Source organism: Nicotiana tomentosiformis, chromosome 4 (assembly GCF_000390325.3).
Source record: "Nicotiana tomentosiformis chromosome 4, ASM39032v3, whole genome shotgun sequence".
In the NCBI taxonomy this organism is placed as follows: Eukaryota; Viridiplantae; Streptophyta; class Magnoliopsida; order Solanales; family Solanaceae; genus Nicotiana; species Nicotiana tomentosiformis.
The window spans coordinates 3,665,021-3,692,995 of NC_090815.1; the positions used below are offsets into that span (position 1 = coordinate 3,665,021).

Below are 27,975 nucleotides of genomic sequence, written 5' to 3' on the forward strand. Positions count from 1 at the left end.
TACTTAAACACCGTCATATAAAATGATACGAATATTCTAAAGGTAGCTTGAGGATACTGTAAAACTAACTGCTTCTATAACATGATGCATCTGAATTACTGTACAAAGCGAAAGAGCCGTTACATATATGGAATGACCAGGAGAACACATTTAGGCCATCAACATTCTGTTATTGGAGCAGATTTACACTTTTCATGTCCATTTTAGTGGACAGTACTGGAAAAATGGCACCTTTCAGAATAAGCAGACCCTCTTCAAACCGGAAAAAACAACAGGGGGGACGATGCCATCGGATATGGAAGTACTCAGGAGCTAGCTGCGAAATGATTAAATATCGATTCAAGTGTAGATTGGCTGACGCTGTACTCTGATATCCCGAGTTGGTTTCTGTCAATTCCAATAATTTGCAACTTGATGAGCACTAGGTGAGTAAGAATATACATCCTAAAAGAACTTAGTATGAAGGAAAGTGTACCTGTTCCTCTCTATGTATCCGAAAACATCAGCAAGTGAAAGACCTTCTCCACAAGGCAACTGAAACAATTTTAAGAATCCATCAGTTATTGAAGATCATGTCCACATGCTAAAGTTATGTAATACGTTGGGAAAACGCTCTCTGCCTCTTGGCTATTGAAATCTTATTCAGATAGTTTGAAATGTTCACGAGGCATATGATCTACTATTTGCATTAGCGCTCAAGCTTTTTTAGCTGAATGAGGCTAAAATGCTAAAAGGATGGACCTATGTTGCAAAACTCAATACAAGAGTAGATTCTCAACCGGAGTGTGGTCTGCCTAAATCGCCAGGCTCTCAACAAGAGGGGATTGTCTCAAAAAGTTTGAATTGTTCCAAAAAGTTTTGGATTGTTCTGAATGGTACGAAGGAGTTAAAATTTACAGGGTATCCTGAATGGTCGGTCAGATGTGTCTGCCTCTGTCCATATGTTGGTTTGTGTTGGTTAAAAATGAGAATTTCGCCTCTTAGACATAAGGTTGGAAATTTTAAGATAGAGGAACGTCCAGAAACCATCTGGCGTTGTTTTAAATTCAAGATCAGCAATGCTATTCACTTACTGTTCAATACCTACATCTTTCTACAATGATACCTAGAAAGATCAAGCTGACCAAAACTAGCTTCAGGATCCTATAACCAGAGAACCGCAAAATTATTATCTTCTTAAGTAGGTCAAATCAAGCTTGCAGATTATACATAACGAAAGGGCTATTTTTTATGTACGTAATCCTATAGCATCACCCAGAGAATGAGCGTCTTCTATGATCACCAAAGAGTACAGCCTCGATAATATGGAGGGATAAACACTACTCTATCCGTCCCAATTTATGTGACACTCTTTCCTTTTTAGTTAGTCCCAAAAAGAATGACACCTTTCTATATTTAGTAACAATTCAACTTTAAATTTCCCCGTTTACCCTTAATGAGATGATTTCTAGCCACACAAGTTTTTATGATTTGTTTTAGACCACAAGTTTCAAAAGTCTTACTTTATTTCGTAAACTCTGTGCCCAGTCAAACACCTTCAAATAAATTGGGATACTTATTAATACTTCACATGACTCGTTATAATATTATCCGATAAACTTATACTAACAGACAATCAACTCTAGTACATTAGGGACGTGTGCACACGTGCAATTTAGCAAAAATATCTTGCTACTTGCAATTGGTAGTAGCAAAGATTCACCCAGAGAATGAGCGTCTTCTATGATCACCAAAGAGTACAGCCTCGATAATATGGAGGGATAAATACTACTCTATCCGTCCTAATTTATGTGACACTCTTTCCTTTTTAGTTAGTCCCAAAAAGAATGACACCTTTCTATATTTAGTAACAATTCAACTTTAAATTTCCCCGTTTACCCTTAATGAGATGATTTCTAGCCACACAAGTTTTTATGATTTGTTTTAGACCACAAGTTCAAAAGTCTTACTTTATTTCGTAAACTTTGTGCCCAGTCAAACACCTTCAAATAAATTGGGATACTTATTAATACTTCACATGACTCGTTATAATATTATCCGATAAACTTATACTAACAGACAATCAACTCTAGTACATTAGGGACGTGTGCACACGTGCAATTTAGCAAAAATATCTTGCTACTTGCAATTGGTAGTAGCAAAGATATACTGGACGCGTGCACACGTGCAATATAGAAAGCTAGCCCATTCTTCCCGTCCAGGGGTGCCAGAGAGGGAAAGAGGTTTAATCTGTTGTAGATGTTTCTTTGTAGTTGATTTCATTATCCAAGCTTCACTAATAGGTAAAGTTAAATAGCCTGGACTCTTATTGGTGAAAGAGCATCTTATATATCAACCAGTGAGGAGCTCCGGATGCAAAAGAACTGCGACCAGTTCAACATGGCATTTTTTTCATAAGGTAAGATTTTATTAATAAACATGTTCAACATGACATTACCTGGTATTTAACACTCAATCCATTGCAACCTTGAAATGCTGCGCCAGGAAATGAAGACTGAATGAATGAATGGATTTTGGAGAACTTCTCCTTAGCCAACCACCACTCACAGAATATCGGCAACGGGAGTCCACCTAGCATGATTCCAGAGAGGCAAGCAAGCAAATACAAAATATTAGTTCTCATAAGATGCACTTAACTGTGAAGACCATTCAAAGAAAAGCAGCAGAAGATTTCGTCGACATAGGAGAGAACCAAATGAGGGTGAAAAAGAGTAGAACTCCAAAACCCAAGAAATAGAATGGACAGGAAAATTAAGAAACTATTACAAGAATATTTAGCCTTTCAACAATGTAAGAGCTCACCAAGTTTGTGCACCGTGAGATAGTCAAAAGATTGTGATACAAGTAGAGTTAATTTCCAAATAATAAACAGTTTCAGGTGAGAAAAATCTACTGATTAGCAAATAGAGTAGTTATATTGTTTCCTAACATACTAGCGTCAACCAATATAGATGATCATAAAGAAATATTTTCCCAACTGAAAATGTACGCATATACTGAATATGGATATAACAAGAAATCAAACATTTCAACAATTTTTTTCTTTGAACAAGGTAACAAGATAACATTTCAACAATTAACAACCTTAAATATTGCATGCATACTCAAAAGAGTCATGTTTACAATGTAAAAAGAAGATATGCAAGTTTCCTCTCTAATAGAAGGGGTGTCCTTATCAGAGGGTATTTGAGAAATCAATTATTGAACTACTCTAAGAGATCACTAACTGAAGATTCTTCCTTTGGCATGGTTTCATTGCTTAATATTCCCCAGTGACACCGACAATCTAAGGAAATATTTACTTTCTTCTTGACCAATAAAATATAAAAAAAGGGCAGCCCGGTGCTCTAAGCTCCTGCTATGCGCGGGGTTCGGGGAAGGACCGGACCATAAAGGTCTATTGTACGCAGCCTTACCCTGCATTTCTGCAAGAGGTTGTTTCCACGGCTCGAACCCATAACGTCCTGGTCACATGGCAGCAACTTTACGAATAAAATATAAAGGAAAAAAAAAACAAGATCGAAAAGGCATGCAATGGAGGCAAATTTAAGGATATAGGTTGATGTACCATCACGATCTAACTGCTCTGACAACTGGTCACCAAAAATTTTACAAGAGTCATCAGTTGCAGATACTAGTGCTTTCACCCTTTCTTCATTGCCAAACCACTGTCCAACAGCCATGATCATTTCCTTCGATAGGCTTATTTCTGCTGCCGATGCGTCTTCTGAAACTATAGAGTTGGTACCTCCAATGCAAACTTCAATATCATTTAATATACTCCTAGAGTGAGGACGAATATCAAATAGTTTCTCTTGAATTAGCAGGCAGAGATTTTCCAAATCCATACAGCTGACTTCAACTGGTTTAACCTGGAGATAAAGATGCAGAAAGGATATATATTAGCTCTGTTTGAAAATGAGTGCGAAAAAATTAAGCGTCACAAGTACCTCTAGTTCGAGATGATTCCCGAAGCGAGTTTTCAAATGCTGAGAACTACCAAGACACCTCAACCTGCCTCCAACCTTGGGATACATAAAGAATAAGAGGTAAAAACATTCATTGAATTAGGCCTTTGGAACATGGGATATTTATAATCAAGGTAAGAACACTGCTCAGATACCATTATCCCAATCCTAGTGCACAGAGCTTGCGCCTCATTCATGCTGTGAGTAGTTAAAATTACAGCTGTCTTTCCTCGTCTAGTTGACAGACGAGATATAACTTCCCACATGAAACGTTTGGCAATAGGATCCATACCTGGAAAAATGACAATACAGATAAAGATTTTGTAAGAGAAGTATCTAAACAAAGCTATCACTTGAACATTTAGGTTACAGAAATTCTAAATAGGGAAGAGAGCAGGTTTGCAGATTCTGTGAATTCAAAAAACTAGAGGCCCCTCGTATGTTAAAATAGCTCCTAGTGAGTCATATAAGACTCCAAACAAATAATTTTCAGAAGCTATGGCCTAAACTTAAGATCTAACATCTGCAAAGGTACAAATTCAAAGCCAATCCAAAGGAATTATAAGTTCAAGAATGTGGTTACTACTCCCAGCTTAAAGGTGGAAATTGCTTTTTTTTTAATATATATCAGATAACAGTAGTGTCGAGGCTAGCTTACGGACACCTCGACTAATTCCACGGGGTACCTGCTACCTCCCACCAGCACAAGTACTGGGTAACTCTGTCCACCAAGGCTTGGATATATGGGAAGAAATCACCTAGTGTTTTTGCCTCCGCTAAGAGCTGAACCTGATACCTCAAGGTTCTCAACCCACTTCATTGACCACTAGGTCATGCCCGGAAACTGTTTCTTTTGCAATTTAAAATGGGCTTTATTGAACCTCTCTCTTTAAACTACATAAATTTAGATAAAAATATCAAACTTTAGAAGATATTGGAGGAACGACTAGAGGTAACTTAACGACCTGTGGATGGCTCATCAAGAATGACGATAGGAGGATCTCCAATCATTGCAATTGCAACAGATAACTTGCGCTTGTTTCCTCCGCTTAAGGCAAAGGATGGTTTATTTGCATGTTTCATCAGGTCAAACTCGAGCAACTTTTGCATAACAACCTGTCAAGATTTACTAGTGTCAAAAACCATTTGATGGTCAACAAAGACCACTTCAGCTAAAAGTCACAAGATTGTCACTCTCTTTTTTTTGGTCAAATAAGAAGATTGTCACTCTTTTTTTGGTCAAATAAGAAGATTGTCACTCTTTTTTTGGTCAAATAAGAAGATTGTCACTCTCATTCAAGCTCTAATTTCATGGCATTACAAAAACAAATTGATTTGTTTGCAGTCATGAAAGTTTAGCTGATTCTTTTGCTGTCATTCCCATTTTATACAGTTTTTTCCCTCTCCCTGTGAGACAAGAACTTCCTCCAAAGGTAATAAAATGGTGTCAGAACGACCTCTCATTGGCATTACATTAGATGATTCCACAAAGTAACATCAAATTTCTCCATTGAGAACACGTCTTAAAGAACATCTGGAAAAGCAGAAGTGTAACTTGCAAATTACATAATAAATCAGAGAATATGAGTCTAAGAGTGCGGCATAGTGTAAAATGGTTTCCTGAAAAATGTAATCCTGGATGAAATATTTTCCTATGTGAAAAATGGCTTATGTCATTGAGGTATAAGTCAATTCCTCTTAACCTATTCTAATTCTATCTCAATGTCTTTTGTTTCAACCAACATTTTAACATAATTGTCAACCTTTTTTTTAGAAGAAACATTATTGTCAACCATTAATATTCAAAACTACACAAAACACCACCTTCATGCCACATCCTCCGCAATCTGCTGTTAGTACAAGTGCCAACTTTAATTGCCAACAAAACAAACAATGCAAAATTATATGAACAATTGTTTTTCCAAGGAAACAAATTTTCCCTGGAAAACATTTTACTCCTTAAAAATCACACCCTAAAACTTTAAATATCATCATGTGTAGGCACTATAAGTGGACATGAACCAGGAGAGAAACCCCTCCTCCTTATAGGCACAGCAGCGGAGGCTTGGCATATTCAAAAATTAAAAAGAAAAAGGATTCTGAACAAGTGTACTAGGTATCGGGCTGCCTTTGTGATAGAGATAGGTTGGAATATCTCTCGTCTCCTACTAATTAGCTTAAGAATCTCAGAGAGAGAGAGGAAGATCAAACATGAAGACTTCACTTGAAACAACATCCATGAATCAAGAAACTGTCAGGAAAATAATGTTGCACCAATATTCAAGATTTTTTTTTCTGATAAAAAAAATATATTGGCATCCATATAGTTTTTTTCCGAATAAGTAGATTGGCGTCCAAATCATAATTTCAAGTATTGGACTGATCTTTGATGGGAGATGTTCTTTATTTTAGATAATGAAAGCATTCCATTATTACCAACCCATGGAACTTCAGACCCTTTCGTTTCAATCAAAATTTCCAATAAGAAATAAGGTCATTCTTATTAGAGAAACTTATGCAAAAGCACAGGTTGAAACTAGTTCACTTCTCTAATGTTGGTCTCCATCAATCTGTATTCCTTGATGTAAAAAAGAAACAAATTAAACTACTAATTTACTCATGTTGTCTGGAAACATACAAATCTTTAGCATCTACAATACTTGAGCAATTCTACCAACAAACAACATATCACATCAACAGAACATGTACAAAGCCACCACCCTACTAGAACTTGTAAAAGATATGCTATGAACTATGATACAGTCAAATTCGAGTACACTTTTGGACATATAAAATCAAGAGATACGTACATCTTCCAATTCATACTCCGGTACTCCTTTTATTCTTGCATAGAGCTCAAGATGCTCTTGGACAGTCAGAAATTCTAGTAAAGCATCAAACTGAGGACAATATCCAATCTGCATGGAGAAGACATAGACGGTATGTAAGTAAATCCATTGACAGCAAAAGGGAACTGGGTTCATTATACAGGAAGAACGATCCATACATGTCTACGAGCAACCTTGGGATTTGAACGTATATCTTTACCAAAAATGAATGCTGTTCCGTCACTAGGGTGTTCTTCTCCTGCATTAGTATTATAAGAGAATATTTGACCCAGTGTTGGTTTAATTTTCAAAAGAAATTAAGAAAAGTAGCAGCTCGGTAGGATGTAAGCACAATGTTTGCAGGTAGGAACAAAATAAGTAGTTTAAAGCACAGATATAACTTGTTAGAATGAAATTTTCATGTGTTTGAAATGTTTAAAGAGGAGCATAATTAAAGTACTCTAGGAACTTTAAGAAATTTAAACAAACCAATTACCAAAAGAGACAGATTGTCAATAGCCAGGCTACTTTTCCAGCAATTGATGATATAAATACAAAGTGGTTCTGTAAACTTCCTCCATTATCACAAACATGCATATTCTCACAGCTAGACGCAAGCCTACTCAAAAATATAGAATTATGTAATGCTGCAGAATAGAATTGTACCAGATAGCATTGACAGTGCTGTTGTCTTCCCTGCTCCATTAGTTCCTAGGAACCCAAAACACTCTCCTTCTTGGACAGAGAAAGTCAGTGAATGGACAGCAACTTTTGGAACTTGGGACTTCCCTCCAGGATAGATCTGAAAAAGAAACATACTTAATTCAACAGACTTAACGCTTTAATCTTTTGAACTACAGGCAAGAGAATATTCATACCTTTCGAAGATTACAGAGGTGGATAACAGCATTATCAGTTGAGCCAGATAAAACCCTGTCTCTCTCTGCTTTAACATCTATGTCTTCGTCAAATTCAGAAGCAACATCACCTGAGGGTGGTCGCAGAAGAGGTTCTGAAGACCCGAAGAAAGTAGCATGCTTAGATTTTCCCAAGCTTTTCCACCACTCATGAACTCTGTAAAGACTCCTTTTTTGTTGAGGGAAGAATTCAAGCCCCAGAGTTAAAAGGAAAAACAAAATGGCCTGCATCGTTGGATATCCAAAATTAAAAAGTTCCCTTAAAATCTAAGAGATCTTAGCAGAGGCTATAAATGAGGTGGGATACAGATAGCAAGGAAGAAGGACATAGAGGGAAGATAACTAACAAAAACACAACAGGGATGAATAATGCTAAGAGAAAAACAATCGTTCCTGAAACTACACAATACGTGCGAATAAGAGCAAATCACAAAAATGCATCAAAGGCCTATAAATGACCAAGAAGAAATAAATACCAAATGAAGATCTCAACAAGCAAAACTGCTTATTCAAATTTGAGGTCAGCCAATGGAATTATTCCATTGTTAGCATGCGCAAACTCAAAAAGTGATATAGTAATCCATGGGAAGAGAGATCACGTGGTGGAAATGATGGTTATGCCGGGAAAAGCTTTTTTTTTATAACTGAGAAATCCCTAAGGACCATTGGCGCGGGATTCAGAACTCTGTAGATAATCGGCCCGCTCCTCTACCGTTCTTGTTGAAGTGCATGATCATCTCATATGAAAGCTTAAGTGCCAGCGAGAGCACACTTTCATTGACTTAATTATATATTTTCAACACGCCACCTCATGTGCGGGCTTGATTCTTTTCAATGATCCAAGTGCGTGAAAATTCTTTTTGATACTGGGTGGCGGCGAGAATTGAACTCAAGACCTCTGTCTACCATGTTGAAATGTGTGACCATCTTTGCATAGCACACTTTTACTATTCATCTGTGGGGGTGGGGGTGAGGTGGGGGGTTTGAGCTCGTGATAAACAGGGTAACTGTTTGTGACAGGAGAGGCAGAAAGTGATCCTAATCTAGTACATGTAAGCATAAATGATACGATCTGGTGGAGGTAAGTGGTCATGAATGTGACATGTTTTCAACAATTCTGTGTCTTTCCATCACACAAGGAGAGAGAGAAAGGACAAGCTAAAAAAACACTACCAGACGATATATCACAAATGACTTTTCTTAAGAAAGAAACAACTGTGAGATGACCAAGCTGCAAGAAAATTTATTTTGAGTCAACAAACTAGATGGCTACCTCAGCAGCCAAGTATAATATAGCAGCACCAGTCACATTCCAGTCAAGAACGTTATCTCTAGATCCATTCTTCATCCCTTGTCTTAAAAGAGCCAATGAAGCTAATCCATCAGCGAAGCAAAATCCCGGAGACAGTCTAAAAAAGTTCTGCAAAAGATTGTCCCTTGTTAGTAGGATTATTCATTGAGAGAGAGTTGATCATATATGTGCTACAGTGAATACATTAAGAGACATTACTAAAAGGTAATTAGATAGTGAGTCTCTTGAACTGAAACAATATCTTACTTGACAATCCAACTAAAGTATTTCATTTGTTATTGCCATTGGTGATAGCGTAATGTACATTGGTGTAAATAAAAAGCCTTTATATCAAGAAAGGGCAGCATGATATAGTAGAATCACGGATTCGCAAGACCATCCAGTTTCACGAGTATTCTTTGGTACATTTATAAGTACACTGTTAAAAAGTTCCATTTTTTTGTTTTTCCAGCACTTCTTCTCCTTCCAGATCAATGGTTTAGGACATCTAAAATACTCGCTCAATGTTCAATTGTCACCAGAGTAGTCATTCCGTGATTTTACAAAGCTTCCAGGTGACCGATAAAGTGAAGATAGTAAACAGAAAAACGCATTTCAATATTTCGAACTTCCACATCAAAGGGTACAAAGATTTCAGAGATAGAGATCCTACTATCTGCAGCAGCAGTAGCTTAATGCATGGAAATTGACAATTATTAAATAAATTCAACAAATCGCTCTAAAGAATGCCCTTTCACATCTAAAGCTAAAACCACAACTACCAAGACATATAACATAATATAGTAATTCAGAGAGAAATACTTTAGGCCTTCCAACCTTGAGCAGAGAATTTAAGTGTGTTGTAGAATTTATAAGTCCCATTATGAAGGATAGAACCATAAGAATGAGGCCAGTGAAAAATTGGACGAGGAGGACCACATTCTGCACATAAAAACGATATCAGGATCAACAATATTCGACAAGTTACAAATCTTCAGATATTCTACAAAACAGATACCTGAGCCATGCTGTGCTCGGAAAAGAAGAAAGTGAGGCAGTATGTTGATGACGCCATTGCTAATCCATATTCAAGAAACAACAGAATTGTTGGGATGAGAGAATCCTTTCCAATAAATTGCTCAAGACCTACAGCAGCAGTTCTCTTTAAAAATTTGGAAAGTGAAAATCATTTTTTTTTTAAAATAAGGCAATGAGAACAAACAAAAATCATACAACTTATGTGGTATTTAACAGGAGAAAAGAAAACATTGTCACAAAGTGGATAGAACTAACGAGATATACTCAAGAATATTTCATATAAGTGATGACCTTCCTCAATAAGGAGGTTGAATCAAGGATACGAAAAGGAGCATGTGATCAATACGACAGTACGCCATATGCTAGGAAATGAACCTTGCGTCAAATTCAACCTAAAAGCTAGCTCATGAGGTGAGGAATGCCCAAAACTATATAAGGAGACAACAAACCATACCCGCAACTAATGTGAGACTCTAACACCCTCCTTCCTCCCAGCAAGCCCGGGACCGAATATCTGGAATGGAGGTCCAACACTGGGTAACCAAGAATAAGGATGGGTCTGGCTTTGATACCATACAAGGAAAATGGACCTTGGGCCTAACTCAACCCCAAAAACTAGCTTTTGAGGTGAGGATAACCCAAGACCATATAAGAAGACAATAGCCCATACCCTCGACCAATGGGGACTAACAATTTTTTCTGTCAACACAGATCCAACCCAAGTGATGCAGTTTAAATAAGATGGAGTTACTAAGGATAATGTATAGGCATTATCCAGTTTTTATCTCAATCTGATATGAGAGATTGAGTAACTTGGCAATAGTACTGTGACATGACGGAGATGCTTCTGAAGAAACTATGGTGTAGGTAAGACCTAGTTGTAAGAAAATTATTTGGAACAACAAAAACATTTGAAGAAAAAATGGTAGAGGAGAGTGAATCGAAACAACTAAATCTGAGAGTGGGTATTAACCAACTGAAAAAGTATGTTGCCAGAATTGCAAAATTTGAAAATAAAACCATGGACAAACCTTTTAATTAGACCCATCAAGTTTTTCCAATTTTCAGCTCAAGTCTTTTATCTAAAAATGATATCTTATTTTTGAAACGGCTCTTTGAGTTGTTCTCAAAGTGCATGGTAGCAGAAACTAAAAACTTTTCAACAAGATATCTCATACAAAAAATGCAACCAACAACAGAAATATCACAATCTAAGAAGAGTGAAGTTACAACCTAAGCAGGGTGAAGTTATTTCAAAATTCTTATTAAACTTTTAAGACCTAAATTAAGAATTCTTGACTATCAGTCATCTGAGGCAAACTCCGTTATCAATAGATAGACAGAAAAGCTGAACCATACCAAATATCCAAAAGAGAATTAATGCAAAAGATGAAGGAAATAAGAAGCTGATGAAGTCCCATATATATGTGGAAGCCCAATATGAGAGTATGGACACCTGCAGAATTTGGGAGCATTAAAGCATCATTGGCAATTCTTAAAATGTGCGATAGACTAAGACATGTTGAAGAAAGAAATATACCCCACTGATTAGCTGTTGATGCTTAGCTTTCACTTCACGTTCCTGCAGAAACAAACATAAATATGTACTATTAGTTTCCAACCAGCAGAATGGTTATACTTGACAACTCAAGCAAATTACATAAATTACTTTACCAAGGGTGAAAATAAATAGCATCCAGAACACATCGGCATGCCAATCGTAGATGAGTGCCATTGTTATGTGTGAGAAATGTTAGAATATTCGTGAGTATGTGTTCAGATTCATACATGTCTAGAATCGTTGTACTTGAATATTCAATAGGACACCTTCAGATATTCCCTATGAAATGTACCTACCTTACTAGTATAGGGACGGATTACCTATATTATATGAACACTTATAAATATTATTTCTCAAATTGCAATACAATTTGTTAGAAGAAAGAGCAAAATGCAAATTTACCTTGACAATCGCCACAGCGAATGAGGCAGGAATAAAAGAAAAGGCTATATTGATTACAATTGCAGCAGAGAAGGCGTCCATATCCTAAAACACAAACAAAGGTAACAAGATAGCCATCAAAAGAAGCAAATTCAGAATTACATCATTGACTGATGTATCATGGAGCAGTAGATAACAAGTCATTATTCAAATATTGGAAATGGAAATTGACAACTTGTTATTTCACCAAAATATTTATGGTTAAAAAAGAGTATGTGTAGTTTGGTAAAAGACTTACTTCACATATTTGTAATCTATGTGGTCAATGATAATATGCTTATAAATAAATTTTTAAAAAAGAAAAGAAAAGAAAACAAAAATAAAAATAAAAAAAAAAAAATATATATATATATATATATATATAAAAGTAATCTATGCAAGACATAAACTGTAATAAATACACAATTAAGTACAGCATCAAGGTATAATAAAAGATATCGTCACAAAACTTCAATAAAGCAAAATGAATTGTTAGATAAGACATGTTATAGATGATATTTTACAAGTTACATGCAGCAGCTGTAACTTAAACATGCGAAACATCTGCAACAAGACTAACCCCCAGATTTACTGACAGATTATCATGTTAAATGTTATTTACAGGAAGAAAAATAATGTATCGCCTTGTAGGAAACAAAATATGACTTCAGCACAGCTAGCTCTTTGAAAAATAATCAGTAAACATTCTAGCCGGAACAATTAATCAAGGAATTTGCATTGACAGGCGTAGAATACTACAATTTCATCAATAATAAGATTGTAGAAAATCATACATGATGTTGCTGATGCTGACTTGCTGTCTGCGGCAAAGGGTGGTTACGAGTGAGAATTGTCATATTTTCATTATGTGTAGCTAGCCTGAGTATTGCTGAATTCATCAAATTGATAAATGTTGGAGCAGAATGCTGGCAAGAACTGTTGTGTAGAACAGTGTACCCAAGGCTACCATCACCAGTCTGATTATCCATGACTATCGCTCCATACCTGCAATAGAATATGCATGAAACTGATTAAAGAAGGAAAATATGATTCATTTGGCATACCTATTAAGCTAAATAAATAACCATTGCAGGAAAATGGGGAAGAAGTAGAATGCATAGTACAATCACTACATTCGATTGGAATGTGACGAAACTTCATTTACTTGCATTTTTGTTTTGACAAAGTAACAAGTTTTGATATAATAAATGAATCTTCAACACAAATTATGTGCTCTACTTGCATTTAAAATAGCGACAATTGGAGGTTTCTGATCATTATATGCCCAGGGTAGTAATAAAGTAAAAGATCCAGAACTGAATCGTAGCTGTCTTCTATCTAGATACTAAAGCTCTCACCAGATTAACTATGTCGATACATCCAGAAAGCCAGTTGTAAGCACTTTTATACATGTTATGCATACTTGTTAAGTGTCTTAAATTGGTTGAGGAAATAGGTTATCGTATCCTTATATGGTCTTGGACAATCCTCACCTCAAGAGCTAACTTTTGAGGTGAAGTTAGACCTGAGATCCATGTTCTTAACATGGTAAATGAGCCAAACTTTGATGACCCCTTTTAACAACTCCTTTCTCTCTTTCATATTCCATCACTCTGTGCTTCTCTCTCTCAACTCAACCCATAAAGCTGCTCCGGTGTCTGGGTTTCTCTTTTTTTCAGCCCATCGAGCCACTAACTTCGCTCATACTCACTCCTAACCGATTAAGCCTTCTCTCTCTCTCTCTCTCCCTCCCTCCATCTCTTTATCCAATTGTGCCTGCTTTGTCTCTTTACTTGAGGTCCAGTTTCCACTTTTCTAGAAAAAGACCAAAAATAATAAAAATAAGCCAAAAAAGGTCTTCAACCACGTGTAAATCCTAGAAGTACACGTGCAGGAGGGTGTCACGGAATACACTTCATCCCTCATTGGTTGTGGGAGGGTTTCCAAAGGGGCTTATTATGTCCTCGACCGCTCATCTAAAAGCTTAAGTTGGAGTGTGTAACTACCTCATCTAAAAAGCTTATGCTGTTAGAGAGAGTGCAGTTTATCTTCAACAATTACTACCTTAAAGAAAAGATTTTCCAAGTATTAGCAGTAATTAGTATACTAGATAGTACACATAATAATAGCCATGGAATGGTTGAAGTACATGTTACATGTGAAAAGTAGATAAGGCGTTGATTACTTTCTTTCTTTCCCTTTTTTTTGGGGTTTTTTTTTTTTTTTTTTTTGGGGGGGGGGGGGGGGGGGGTTAGTAAATAAAGAGCTATAGATACATTTCCTTTTGAAGCACTAGTAAAATGCTATCCCAATATACAAAAATAAATACAACCACAACAATCCTTTGAAGCTGAAGATGACTTTCAAAGTAACTCACCTCGACTGATAAGATTCATTAAAGCTAGACATAAGATATTCACTCATCGAAAGTAGGACAGGGCCCAAAGTTGATCCTGCTGCTTCTATGGCGTCGTTCATTGCCTTAGTAGAATCAGGAAACCTGTATGTTGTCTCCCGATACTTTTGGATCCAACCTCCATGGACATGGTCGGAAACCTGCACCATCAAAGCATTGCAGGTGAAGAACCTTTAAGTATTAATAGAAAGAGAAAAGATGAGACCACAAATAGTAATCAGACCTCCTTTGCTATAGGCGATGTGAGTTCAAAAGGAATTGGACCACCTCCTCCTCCACCACTTAATAAAGGATTGAAGTACGAGGTCGTGAAGAAGACCGGCTGCTGATCAGGATGTGGCTTTAGCTTAAGAAACAGCAGACCAAGAAGCAAAAAGAAAGCAGGAATTAATAGCTGGAACACAACTGTTTTCCGATCTCTTTGAGCTGATTTCGCTCTCTTAATAAGTAGGGCTTTCGAATGTTTCCAGAAAGTAGACCTTGAGAGTATACAACAGCAACAGCACTGCATAGTAACAAGGCTAATCACACTTGAAACCGCAGCCCAGATTAGACTACAAGCTGAACCAATCAAGGTCAGCATAAGCCATATGACTCTAAAATAGCTTCCACATAATTTGGAAGGGAAGAAAGTCTTTGAAGTGTTAGTTTGGCACACTTTTAAATCAACAGAATCACAAAAAGTTGGATCTGCTTTCTCCTCAAGGCCCTGTGCTTGATCGAAGTCACCACCAGCAACCCTCAGAAACACTTCCTCCAAAGTTGTAACAGATATGCCATAGCTCTCAATACCAAGATTGTCGACCTCTCTAGAGTCTGTTGTTTCAAATTTAGGGTTGGATCTTCTCATGTAGCGCTCTATTTCTTGAAACATGCTCTCAAAGGAAGAGGAGGATGCTAGGGGAAGCTTGAAGGAAACCTCTGCAGCAACCTACAGCAGTAGAAAGTTGAACTGTTTGGCATGATTAACAAAAGTTTCTCGACATAAAAATGTTTTCCTTTTCCTTCTCTTTTTACGTAATTGCGCTCAACATGGAAGTCCGCATAGCAAATCAAATTCCATAGTCAAAACAGACCAATATGCAAGCTATTATAGGATGAGCAATAGAACGCAAAAGGAAGGGCAAAATTGAACATTGAAGAAAGAAACGTACTTCGCTAATGCATGTTGCAGATGGTACATGACGGTAAACAATATCAGCAGCTACTGAGGCACCTGGTGCAGTCTGGAGAAAGTAGCAATCTCAGAAAGAATTTTAGAAATAATTATTTTGAGAAAGAAAGCCCAACTTTATGAATTGTATTGACCTAGCTAAGATGAGCACACCTTAACCAGAGTAAGAGTGTAACCAACCCCATACTGATGTTTCAAGAAGATTGAACTGTCAAGAAAATGAAAACTCAAGTTAAGGAAATTCTGAAAAATACATACTAAATTATAAAAGCATGAAGTTCCTCAGAGTTAACTCATGGCTACAGCGAGGGCCTAGTAGTCTCAAGACGGCCACTCCTCTTAAGCGTAGCAGAGTACACCTTTCCTGGTGCCATGTGTTCTATAAGACTATAACCCCCAACTGGAGCTAAAATTTTATTCTAAAATAAACTGAAGTTCTTAGTCACAAATAGAAACACCTTCCACAGCACTTTAGAGATCCATTTGCCATGATAGCAATCCGATCTCCTAGCACATCAGCTTCATCCATGGAGTGTGTTGTGAGTAATATGATTCTTCCCTTCTTTTTTCTTTTAATCAGCTGCCAAGTTAACCGCATAGAGTATGGATCCATTCCACTTGTCGGTTCATCAAGAATAATAACCTAAGAAGAAGACAAAATCTTTCAGTAAGTTCCAACTTCCAAGGCACAATGAATGAACAAATTTGCTTAACTTGTACTAACCTTACTGTTTCCTATAAGAGCTATCCCAAGGGACAACTTCCTTTTCATACCTCCAGAAAGAGCTTTGACAACAGTATTAAGTTTGTCTGCCAACCCAACCTTATGAAACACAAAGAACAAAGTCCTGTCAACAGTCGGCTAATTAAGCACAGAGGAATGAGTTCTTCTGAATTAAGCCATGGAAGCAATTAGTTATAACAAGGGCCGAGGGGAATGGAGAGAAGCTATATTTGTCAAAATTATCAAGAAAGAGGCGCTCATGCAATCAATAATTACTCATCCTATGTAACGGCTCTATGCAGCAACATTCATTTGTATTGCCATAAAGTTTCCAAAAGAAAACTTTAGATTTTAACTATTCTATCCCTTATTTTCTTGGTGCACCCATGAAGTTCCTTGTTGTATAGAATATTTGGTTTCTTTCGTAGAAAAACATTTAAGGTTTTCTACTTTTTTGGTATACTTCTTGTATACAGTTGTGTTTTGGGCCAAACATTATTGAAATTTATTTAATTTATCACAAAAAATTCTCTGACAATTCAGCATTTTTGGTTTCCAAAGTATCTAGTCCTCCGTCAATCAGGTTAAAGTCCACTAGTCCATCTCGCTAGAAAAAAGGTCACCCCAAATATTTAATCCAGCAGTGACGATTTAATCTTTATTCAAGATTCAAGAAGATATAGCACCATCCAATTCTAGCAACAGTGCTTAGGAAACTCACTTCATCAACCATTTCAGTCACAGCCTTTTCTTTAGCGTCTTCTGGAACACCCTTTACATCAGCAAAAATTTCTAAATGTTCCTTCACCTGAGAAAATTCATTTAAGCATGATATGGTCATTAATAGGAAACAGTATGCACTCACAGCGAGAAGCATAGAGCATGTGAACCCCTAAAAAACAAAAATGAAAAAAGAAATAAAATCAATAGCAGAAGAACGGGACAAGCAACACGAGAATTTAGGCGATGTCCCAAAACATCAATATTGAAGGTTTTATAGAAATATTTCAGCAGCTTTATGCAGTAGAACTAATAGAATCACCAGAAGTTTTCAGAGATCTTTGGTTCTGTAGTGTTCTTGAATTGATATTAATCGGGTGTGATCTAAAAGTTTTATCTACTTGCATCATTCGGCAGAGAAAATAATTTTTTTTTTAAACAGAGCAAATTTGTTGAGTTAAAGATGTCTTCATTACAAGAATTAATCAAAGAAAAACTAAATATAGCTCCCTGATTCCTCTGCAAACTTCATACTGATAGACTTCTATATGAACAAATTCATTTAAGGCCAACAGAAGTTCGAAGGGGGAGAAAAACAGCTTTATTCCAAACCAGTGTCTGAAATTGAAATTATAATGAAGTGGAATCGTTAGTCATCATAAACTGTAACAACTTCGTCCTTTCAGTGAGACAATTCTGCGGTCTAACAGCAACTAAAAGCATTATGTATGTCCCTCGGTGATGAGAATTTTTTAAATCTGTCAAAGGAAACATCAGTAATCATGTACCCAAGCGGTTATATAAACCAGTAGATGAGCCACTTGATGTGTATTTCATCTATCCCATTAATCAGAATCAGTTCTAAGTGACAAAATTATCGGTTCTTAAACTATGCAACTTGATTAACTAGCACTTTTCTCACTTCACTCTATTCCTGTCTACCAATTGAATGAGGTCTTGATAACTGTGAGTTCACATCAGGGATCAGTCTTACCTTGCCTGTACTATTACCCTAGTTATGGATGAGCTAACAAATAGCATACATGATAAGATTCTCAATGCATATTACTTGCAGATGATATTGTTTTAATTGATGAAACTAGCAAGAAAGCCAACTAAAAATGGGAACTTATGGAGAAGCACTCTATAATGCAAGGATTCTAGCATAAGTAGAATCAAACCAAAATATATGCACAACAAGTTTAACCCCCTTGAGAAGAGGAATTAGAGGGGTTCATAATCTTTAAATGTAAACAATGCACTCAGCCTTCGAGGAGAAGGATATGACATATGAAAGTGTAACACATAGATTTAAAATAAGATGTTTGAAATGGAGAAGTGTTATAGGTGCTATGTGATAGGAAGATATCCTTACAAAGTGAAAGGCTAATTATAAGGTTGTGAGACTAGCAATGTTATATGAAAGTGAATGTTAGGCCCTAAATAGAAGAAAGAATTCATATAGGCGATATTTACTAGTTGATATAAAGGCTTAGTTCTCGTGGGAAACTATTGGGTTTGTTGTTGTTGTTGATATAAAGGCTTAGTTGTTGAAACAGTCACATTAAATATGGTGCTTGACTGAAGTCTTTTAATTCCAGTTAGAGACTTGTATGTCAGTGTATTTATAAATGTGAGACTTAAAAGAACCCCAATTTTCCATGGAAGAAAAATTATTAACCAATATTGGTATGAAATGGGCTTGAATGGAGCAGAATAGATATAGAGGATTTTATACAGGCGACCCTAACTAGTTTGGGGTTGACGCTTAGTTAATTGATTGATTCCATACCGCTAGCTGTTCAATAGAAGGATATGGTAACACTTCTAGATGATACCACATCAATCCTAGCGCAGAAAACTAGAAGCACATGCAGCACAAGATGAAATGAACATTTCTAGATAAAATAATTCAAAACTAACGCAGTCAACTAAACACACATGTGCATAACAAGGTGACTGCAATCCTCAAAAAGAGAACATAGGGAAGACGGAAGTGTCAATTATAGTATCTCCTGAAGCACTCAAAACAACTTGCTTACAGTTAATTCCGGAAAAAGAATATCATACTGAGGGCAGACTCCCAGACTCTTCCGTATTTCATCCTGTTAAAGCAACAAACTTAGTCAGAGAACCAAAGTATCTGAAGTTCTGAACATAAGAGACTCAAAATGAACAATAAGAGAATGCAAACAACCACGATCAGTTTTGTTGAGCTTAACGATCCAATAAACAAGTTCTTCATTGTTTGATGAACAGGACAAAAAAAATGTGCATGCACACACACACACATATTCCTAGTGGCTATCGACATTTCAAGGCTCCAAAGTGTTTTCAAAATATGAAGATCTCAACAGGTGATTTACCATGTCAGTTAAGATGTTCTTTCCCAACACCAGAGCATCTCCAGAAGTAGGAGAAACGAGACCAACAAGCATGGATATTGTACTGCTTTTACCAGCCCCGTTGTGTCCTTCAAAATAAAGAAGTTACATTCATAAAAGAGATAAATAAGGCAAGAAAAACATATAAGAAACTGAAAAGAACTAGCAAGAGGCATTTATCCGTAAAGGATTTGTGAAATGAAAAACAGAAGTCTCAGCAGAATAAACACTAGAGGAGGTTCATATTCTGACAAAGTCAGACAAAAGATTTTAGAGTTCAATTGTGTGGTCTTATAAACCAAGAGCAAAAAAGTTATAACATTCAGAAGTTCATGGAAACCAGTTTCCCCTTATTAATAAAAAATAGTTTCTGCTCCATAGGATGAGTACCTAAAAGTGCCAGAATCTGATTCTCGTACAAAGTCAGTCGTAAAGAATTAACAGCACAACAATTTCCCCTGTTTGTAGCATACACCTTTCGCAGATTCCTGATCTGAATACATCTGGCAAAATTGTAAAGTACCACTTTAAGACAAATAAATACCTATTGAATGTATGCACTAAAAATCTTAGAAATCGAGATGACGCAAATTTACCTTCCATCTAATTCTTGTTGCTTCATCTCCAAGCTCATTGCTTCTAGAATTGGTCCAGATACATCTTTTATAAAATCGGTGCCACTTGTTTCATCATGATTCTCAGAGAATTTGACTTCTGAGGTGGATGCATAATTATCACTGGTATTTTTCTTCCTCCCAAAGCACTTGTGAAGCAGGGAACGTATTGGGTAACAAAATCCATTCTCCTTGTGGAGGACCTGATTGTACAAGTAAAATTTCTCAAACTCATCCTTAAATGATACCATTATAAATAAAGGGAGAAAAAAGCAGAAGCGAGAAGATATTCTTTTTGAAACTTTTTACAGAATCCAGAAGATTACCTTATCAAAATACAGACCAACTGCAAAGTACAATAAACTGTCAAGTAACATCATGAGGAGAGAGACCAAAAAGCAAACTCCTGAAGATTCCTGCAGTCTCAAAAGTAAACAAGACAGTGAAGTACAGAAGATGAATAAGAAAACAAAACAGAGACCTAAAAGGACATACCCGCCACATGTTACTCCAACGGAGTCCGACATGAGCACGTTCATAGTCAGCAAAATTGATGGATCCTAATGCAAAGGCCGTAGGTGAAAGAAAAGAAGCAGTCACTTTCACTATCCTACATGAAAACCAAACAAGGAGTTTTATGCACTGCAGAAGTTTCTACAACTAGGAAATCACATGGAATGAAGACTAACATGGAGACTGTTTCGTCATTGACAGTATAATAGGGAAAGAATGCCCCAAGGAAACAAAGGGTCCCGACAGCTACTGCAGTTTTTGCTCTTGTGAAGAAGGTGGAAATCATAAATGAGAGAGTAATTCCACTGAGACCAAAGGAAAAGAAGTACGCGAACACCAACGTCTTATCACTGTATTGAAACAGGGTACTCATGGTGCATACTGTAAGTATCGCAGAAGAAAGAGCAAACTGCCAAATAAACAGAATGTTAAGCAGGCAGTACAGGTGATGATGCCTTGAAAGATCAATATACTAAACAATATTGAATATAAGTCAGACATGGTGTGGTTCATCACAAGGGTTTTATGGACTGGGCCATCATACCAGGAAAAGAAAAAGGAAAATCAGATGCTTAAATCAGACAGGAGAAAAAGAAATTGCAGTGCTTCATTCATGATTGGTAGAAGGGAGACCTTGTCTAAAATTTTCAAGGAACTAATTCTTTTTATTTTCATTTGTTAGCATAAAATTAAGAAGCAAAATAGTCAATAGAGTAATACAACAGCAGAAAGCTTCTATAAATTGTCATACAACAGCAGCAAAAAGCTTCTCTTTTTCTTCCTTCCTTTTCCACCTCTTTTGGTTTGGGTGTCATGTGAGCAATTGCCCGCAATTATTTCTTTTTTATGTTGGGGGATTTAGTCTTCACGGAGAGAAATATTGCATTTTTACCTGAATAGCATATGTTATAAACCAAGATAGACGGAATATTTCATCTTTCAACCCCATCATGTAAAGACCCTCTTTTATCTTGAGCTCCTACAGATCAAAGATGTCAAAAATAAATGTTAGCAAAAGTACTTCCACAACTGCAATCTAGTTAACAAATGAAGAGCACATTTTCAAAGGAAAAAAAAAACTATACCTTTTCTAAGACAGAATAACTTATTAGACGAGAAATCGGATAAAGAAACCCCAGCAAGTACCTATGGAACCAATATGTCAAAGCATGAGAAAGAATAATGAAAGCACGGGAAAATGTAACACTCCCCCTGTTTCAATTTATGTGAACCTATTTGACTGAGCACGGAATTTAAGAAAAAGAGAAGACTTTGAACTTGTGGTGTAAAATGAGGCACATATATTTTGTATGGCTATAAATCATTGCATAAAGGTAAATTGTTTTCAAATATGGAAAGGGGTCATTCTTTTTGGCATGGACTAAAAAGGAAATAGATTCACATAAATTGAAACGGAGGGAGTATATAAGTGGAGAAAGTCAAAATGAACTCAAGAAGAAGAAAAATATAGAATTCACATACAGCACTCCCATGACTTTCTTGACAATGGACTGGAATTCATTATCAGTATATTCACGAGTTGGAAAAGGAGCAAGTCTTATATTTGAAGGACTAAACTGAGTCCATGGTATCTTGAGCTGGGCATCTCTATCAAGAGAGTGGCTAGGCAACCTCAATAAGTTCGTCATAGTTTCTTGAGCAGCATATATTATGAATGAGTCCATGACTTGTTGGAGCTGTGAGAAGAAAAACGAAACAATTATATATGTGGTTAATTTCACATCAGCTTATCAACTTAGGTGAACAAGTATCATTACAGTTTGCAGACACTAAAATCCTACTTCACACAGAAGGTACCTCAGTATTCAAAGTTCTTTCTCCTCTTGATCTTGTCCTAATGTATGATGCAAAGTCATCATACCATAGATTAAAAACATCTTTCATATCAACTCCTTCATGCTAACCTTCTTCTTAAAGTTCATGTATATGACACTCACTTTAGTATGCTAGAACACCATGTAAGTGCCACGCGCCTAAAAACGAGACAACGCATCCAATTATGTTAACCAATTCATAGCTCCTCTACCTTAGTAATTTCAATCGAGTTCATAATTGTGCAGTCGGAAGATTCCAACGATGGTAACTATGTGACGAACATAAGAAGATATAGAAAGAGATATATTGAGAATCTCTTCCAAACTAGTATTATATGGGGTGAAAACGAATATTTTCAATTACCGCAAAAGAGGAAGAATTCTAAGCTATAACCTGCTATCGATTTTGAGAACTTTAGACAATTTTATTACATGTAATTGCACCGGGATATGTAAAGTAGAAGAGATAAGCCTGAGGTCATATTTAACTTTGTTTCTCCACTTCATCCAAAAGATTAAGCGCCAAAGAGGATAAATACGACAAACTTTAGATCTTAATGCAGGCAAGGCATATCTTGTTGAATCAGTCTTTTCTGCCAGATCGCAAGATATATACTAATTATTATGTTTTCAATACACCCTCTAAGCGTGGATCGTGTACTTCACTTTGTTTCAAATGCACACTAATATTTTTATGAAGAGTGAAAGTAAAACTCAATACCAAGAATTCTACTTCCCCGAATACCAGGTTGAAATTATAAGCTCCACTATATTAAGAGTTAAAGTCTTCAAAAGGAAAATACTTATTTCATTACATAGTATTTTCAACAGGTAACAATTCTTTAAAGAAGAGTTCCCAACTCCAAAATTCCCCAAGTTGATACTAAGGGTTAAATTATTCAATCAAGCAACAAAATCCAGTGTGCTAAAGGGTCTATTGTGACATAACATTTTTTTATTGTTCTCTTATGACATAACATTTTTTGTTACTATGCTCTTTAGATGCTTCTTTGCATGCTCTCAACACAGATCTGTTTCACACTTGACGAACAAGACTGTAAATTCAGAACATTTCCAAAATTGATGTACAAGAATATAAAAGAAAATTGAATGAGTTTGCCCAACTTAACACATTTTCATATGAAAGGAATCAAGCTGGCTCAGAACCATCGTCATCAATAACAACTACCTCAGTCCCAAACAAGAGATTTAGATGGATGATATCATAATATAGCAGGCTAATTATTAAGCACTCAAATATAAGTAATTACCAAAGCTTCGGCAATAACATTGATTAGAAGATCAAGAATATGATGTTAAACGAATACAACAAGTCAAATATGCCATGGAACTAACAATAAATTCTGAACATAAATAAATTAAAAAGATAACAGAACCATGAATCCGAAAGGTAGCAGAGAGGGTAACAAACTCTTACTGTTAAAAACCCACTGAGACCATATTGCAAAATTGGTATGGTATTGACGCCTAATGACAAGTCATTGAGGAACGGACCATTTGTGTCCATTATGTTTTTAACATCAGGAAATCCTGAGAAAGCCCAAGTATGGTTTAGGCGTATGCTATAATCAAATGACTGAGGACCTTGCTCGTGAAATACTACTGCTCCTTTGATTTTGGGGTTTGTACGGTTCCTGCCCAAAAAAAAAACAAGAAAAGGGAAAGATAACTTAGCACTTTCTCCTTTAGTCTGAAAATGAAAGTCCGCCACGGATATACCATGTGGAAAGGCACATGGAACCTCCGAAAATATATCATATTACCAAATTTGTAAGGTGGAGTCGGTTTGTGGAGAGTGGTTCTGAACTGCGTTGGAATAAAATAAGTGATGCCGGTAACAGTAAGAGACGCGTCGAACAGTTTGGGTATCTAAAAGCAGGAAGAGAAGACAAAGGGCATGGTAAGTTGCCCCTTCAGCCCTTATGTGGATAGCATGGAAGGAGTCAGAGAGCATTAGAAGAATTGAAAATGACTTTGTACATTGAGGAATCGCCTCGTGTCCAATTTTTCTTTTTCGGCCACCAATGAGATCCCTATTTTTATAGAAGATTTGGTGTCTTTTGTAATATTTTGATTTACATTTCCCAACTTCTTCATGTACTGCTTGTACACGGAAGCTTTTCAAACATTAACAAAATTATCTACCTTATCTAAAACAGTCATGACACCCAACTTTCAAGACATATCTTTGTACATAGTATATTCCAAAATAAAGGGGAAAATAACTCACTTAGTTTGGTCATAAGCAGCATAAAGATCAGAACGGATATATGTTTCAAGTGCATCTTCGTCTTCGTAAACTCTGGTAACTAGCTGCAAAAGAATAAATCCTAAGCATCATCTGAAACAAAATCCAAATGACATTCACCAAACTAAGAAACAACCAGACAGTAAGTTGAGTAATTTCATACATGCTTGAGTTTACAAAAAGTTAATCAGTATCAGTTTTTATCCCTATCTAGCAGATCTCTATCTCTCTCTCTCTCTTTCAAGATACAATTGCATTTATCATTGTAGTGGTTCCCTTTACAATTGCAAATGAAATTAACCTTGTGCCGATCAGCCAAAACAGTAGAACGACATTGATCAGGGATAAAATTCCAAAAATAATGGTAAAATATAATATGTGTGTGTGTGTGTGAAATTTTCTGGAAAGCGAAGGATTGGAACCATTGGCTTCTAATGAATACACATTTACACCTGAAGACAAAATATAAGAGAAGAATAAACTCTAGCTGGAAGTTATTATGTGCTTTCCCACATTACAAACGCATTAATTGACAAGTGATCACTGATCGGTACCATCATCATAATACTTTGAAAATTTTCATGAGAAGAGAAAATAAGACCTGATTTCAACATTTAGAGAAAACAAAACGTGAAGAAACATCAGTAAAAGGTAAATCAAAGAATTTACCCTCAGTAGGGGAAATTTTAGAGACAAAATGTTGATCATCATCCTTGTCTCAGTTGTATTAGGTGCAAATGCCAAGTACTCCCCCTTGGCCAATAGTCGCTCCAGAACTTGGTTGAAAGGGGGAGAAGTATCACCTTTCCCAACTTCCACAAACATCCCTATCCCTTTCCGGATATACCTGCATATTTAGTGCTTACAAATTTCAGAAAGAAGAATTTTGTCATAAGTACAGGGAACCAACTGAAAATGCGAAGCTCTGTTAAGCAGGATATGGTTAATAGACATTATTTATCAGTAAACCAGCTTGGACGAAACAGAAGACATTGTAAACAAATAGAAGAATATCTCTGCCACTCTTCAATCTCCTAGAATGTTTACAGAGACACAAAAAAAAATGTAATAATTGAAAATAAGTCATGTTGCTTCACTTCACTAATAGCGCAAGAAAAAAGAGCTTCATCCTTTCCCAAATAAACTTAGTTCTACTCCATTTTCAGCCTTTCCAAAAGACACAAGTACTATATCTCGAAAAAAATATTAGCAAAAGAGATGCAAACAAAGAGAGAAATACCATGAACACATAACTATTTTGAGTAGTTAAAAGCAAGTTGAGGAAAACATACGGCTGAGCTGGGTGGATGCGGATATCAGATTTACTTCTCACAGCAATCAACAACAGCATTACAAGAGTTGGGAGTAAAATCTGCCATTAAAAAATTCATTTTACAAAGAAATCATTAGCTCCTCTTCTCCCAATAAATAACTATAACATCTCAAGTACCTACCGAAAACAGAAAACGAAACATAAAATGCAATAGAATTTGATTATAATAACAACTACTACTACGCCTCAGTCCCAAACGAGTTATAGCTTACCGCAACTTGTTTGGGACTGAGACATAATTGTCGGTGTTGTAATCAAACTCACCTCACATTCTCTCAATTTTAATCTATTCAAACATTAAAAAAACAAGAAAACAATTACAGATTATTTACATGGTTAAGCAGTAACAGCTGCTAAAAGGCACAACTTTCAAGTAACTAAAGAAGGGACAATCACAAGAAGGGGAAAGAAACAGATTCTACAGCAATGCCAGAGGGCCTAAATTGTTTAGATCTACATCCCAAATGTAATGTATAACCCAAAACATAAAGTCTGAAGTTCCTTTTTTTTCTTTTTCCTACTATGGTTTAACAGAGTTTGAATCAAATTAGTAGTTTACACAATGCAATGCTTTGCAATAGTCCATCATTGATTTACAAGGACCATTTAGGCTGCAACTTATCCCCCCAAACACACACACATCAAGGTTTAGTTTTTCTTATTGGTTTTACATTTTTAACTGAAATCTGGTTAGGAGCTCTTCACGTAACATGTATAGGCCGCTTTCATAGAGGACCACATGTAACCTCTTTTTTCCGGTGTGTGTGTGTGTGTGTGTTTGGGGGGGGATATAATAGTGTCCGGGACAACTTGTGTGAACCTAGACTAATCCACCGAGTACCTGCTCCACTAGCATAGGTAGCGGATAACTCTATTCACCAAAACTACAGATGGGTAGAATCCCCCTATTGGCATTTGAACGCCGGTCACTCATGTGACTTACTTATTCTTTTTTTGCAATGCCTTTATGTTATCTCCAACTAATTTTATCTATAAGGGACAAAAAGGAGCTAAAGAAGAACATAAGGAATTAATGTAACTCAACTTAGTCTGTTAAAGTCAAACAGGAAACAAGGAGAGTTGGGGGATTGATCTGGTTAGTAATCTGACATTACCGATTGAGTCTTAACTCCTGAAAAAGCTGCAATCATTGCACCTTTTTCCTAGAGGTGTAAGCCTGATCCTTCACTCCCACCCCCACCCCCTCCCCACACACAAAAAAAAAAAGGTGTGGGGGGGTCATTATAATTTTCCAAGATTATAACAACTTCTAGGATGATGATCACCAAAAAAGAGCAGACTATAATATCCTCACTCCATCATATATAGAAAATAAGTAATTAACAACAAGATATGAAAACCAAAAATAGAATCTTGGAGTAACTAACAACAAGACATGAACACTAAATATAGAATCTTGGATAAAGAAATGAACTTAGCCAACAAATGATCCATATAAAAATATATCAAAATTCAAGCAACACCCCACAAAAGAAAAATTCATTCTTTTTCCTTTTATCAAAAGAAAAATTGGATCGTTTTTCTTTTGCCAATTTTAAACTCTTTTTTTTTTTTTTTTTGCATGAGATGAGAAGTGTAAAAATAAACAAACCTCAGCACAAGTGACAAAAGGGTGTCTAATTTTGAGAAGCCAATTTTTCCTAAGCATAGCTTTGAGTTGCCTTCTTGAATTCCTCATTTCTTTTTCTTTCTCTTTTTTCTCCATAATTCTGTTAAAACCCTTTTTAATTCAAAGAGTTTATTACACTGAAAACTGAGCAAAACCCAGGTCCCTTTTTTTTCAGAAATGAGGGTGGGGTGGGTGGGGTGGTGGGGGTGTGGAAAAAGGTGGCAAAGGAAGAAGAATCACTTTTTTGGTAGAGTTTTAAGGACAATTGTAAGTGAGTTCTCCACTCAACTAAACAATTCTGTTGGAAAAAAGTAAACAATTCTGAATTAACGCCTACCAA

The 27,975-nt window shown here is 36.3% G+C and overlaps 1 protein-coding gene across 2 annotated transcripts; it reads right to left on the reverse strand.

Moving 5' to 3' along the window:
- Window positions 1-54: 54 nt before the first annotated feature.
- On the reverse strand, window positions 55-27,876 carry LOC104109427 (ABC transporter A family member 1). Of its 2 annotated transcripts, XM_009618731.4 has the most exons (40): window positions 27,618-27,865; window positions 25,965-26,044; window positions 25,342-25,519; window positions 24,655-24,737; window positions 23,842-24,058; window positions 22,051-22,265; window positions 21,654-21,714; window positions 21,461-21,547; window positions 20,745-20,977; window positions 20,551-20,665; window positions 20,382-20,471; window positions 20,038-20,258; window positions 19,832-19,944; window positions 19,424-19,530; window positions 19,100-19,162; window positions 17,059-17,145; window positions 16,338-16,436; window positions 16,072-16,256; window positions 15,767-15,821; window positions 15,594-15,665; window positions 14,663-15,370; window positions 14,401-14,579; window positions 12,818-13,028; window positions 12,006-12,089; window positions 11,583-11,624; window positions 11,402-11,498; window positions 10,023-10,150; window positions 9,842-9,946; window positions 8,987-9,133; window positions 7,675-7,938; window positions 7,463-7,598; window positions 6,976-7,055; window positions 6,779-6,886; window positions 4,934-5,084; window positions 4,124-4,260; window positions 3,951-4,025; window positions 3,569-3,872; window positions 2,438-2,571; window positions 476-534; window positions 55-387 (listed from the first exon to the last, which is right to left on the reverse strand). In XM_009618731.4, the coding sequence occupies exons 1-40, from the start codon at window positions 27,729-27,731 to the stop codon at window positions 306-308; spliced, it is 5,706 nt and encodes a 1,901-aa protein (XP_009617026.1). In that variant the 5' UTR covers window positions 27,732-27,865; the 3' UTR covers window positions 55-305. The 2 variants fall into 2 exon arrangements, 1 of the variants encoding a protein (XP_009617026.1); XR_689227.4 differs by lacking the exons at window positions 55-387; window positions 476-534; window positions 2,438-2,571; window positions 3,569-3,872; window positions 4,934-5,084 and having other exon boundaries at window positions 3,948-4,025; window positions 27,618-27,876.
- Between the last annotated feature and the right edge of the window lie 99 nt (window positions 27,877-27,975).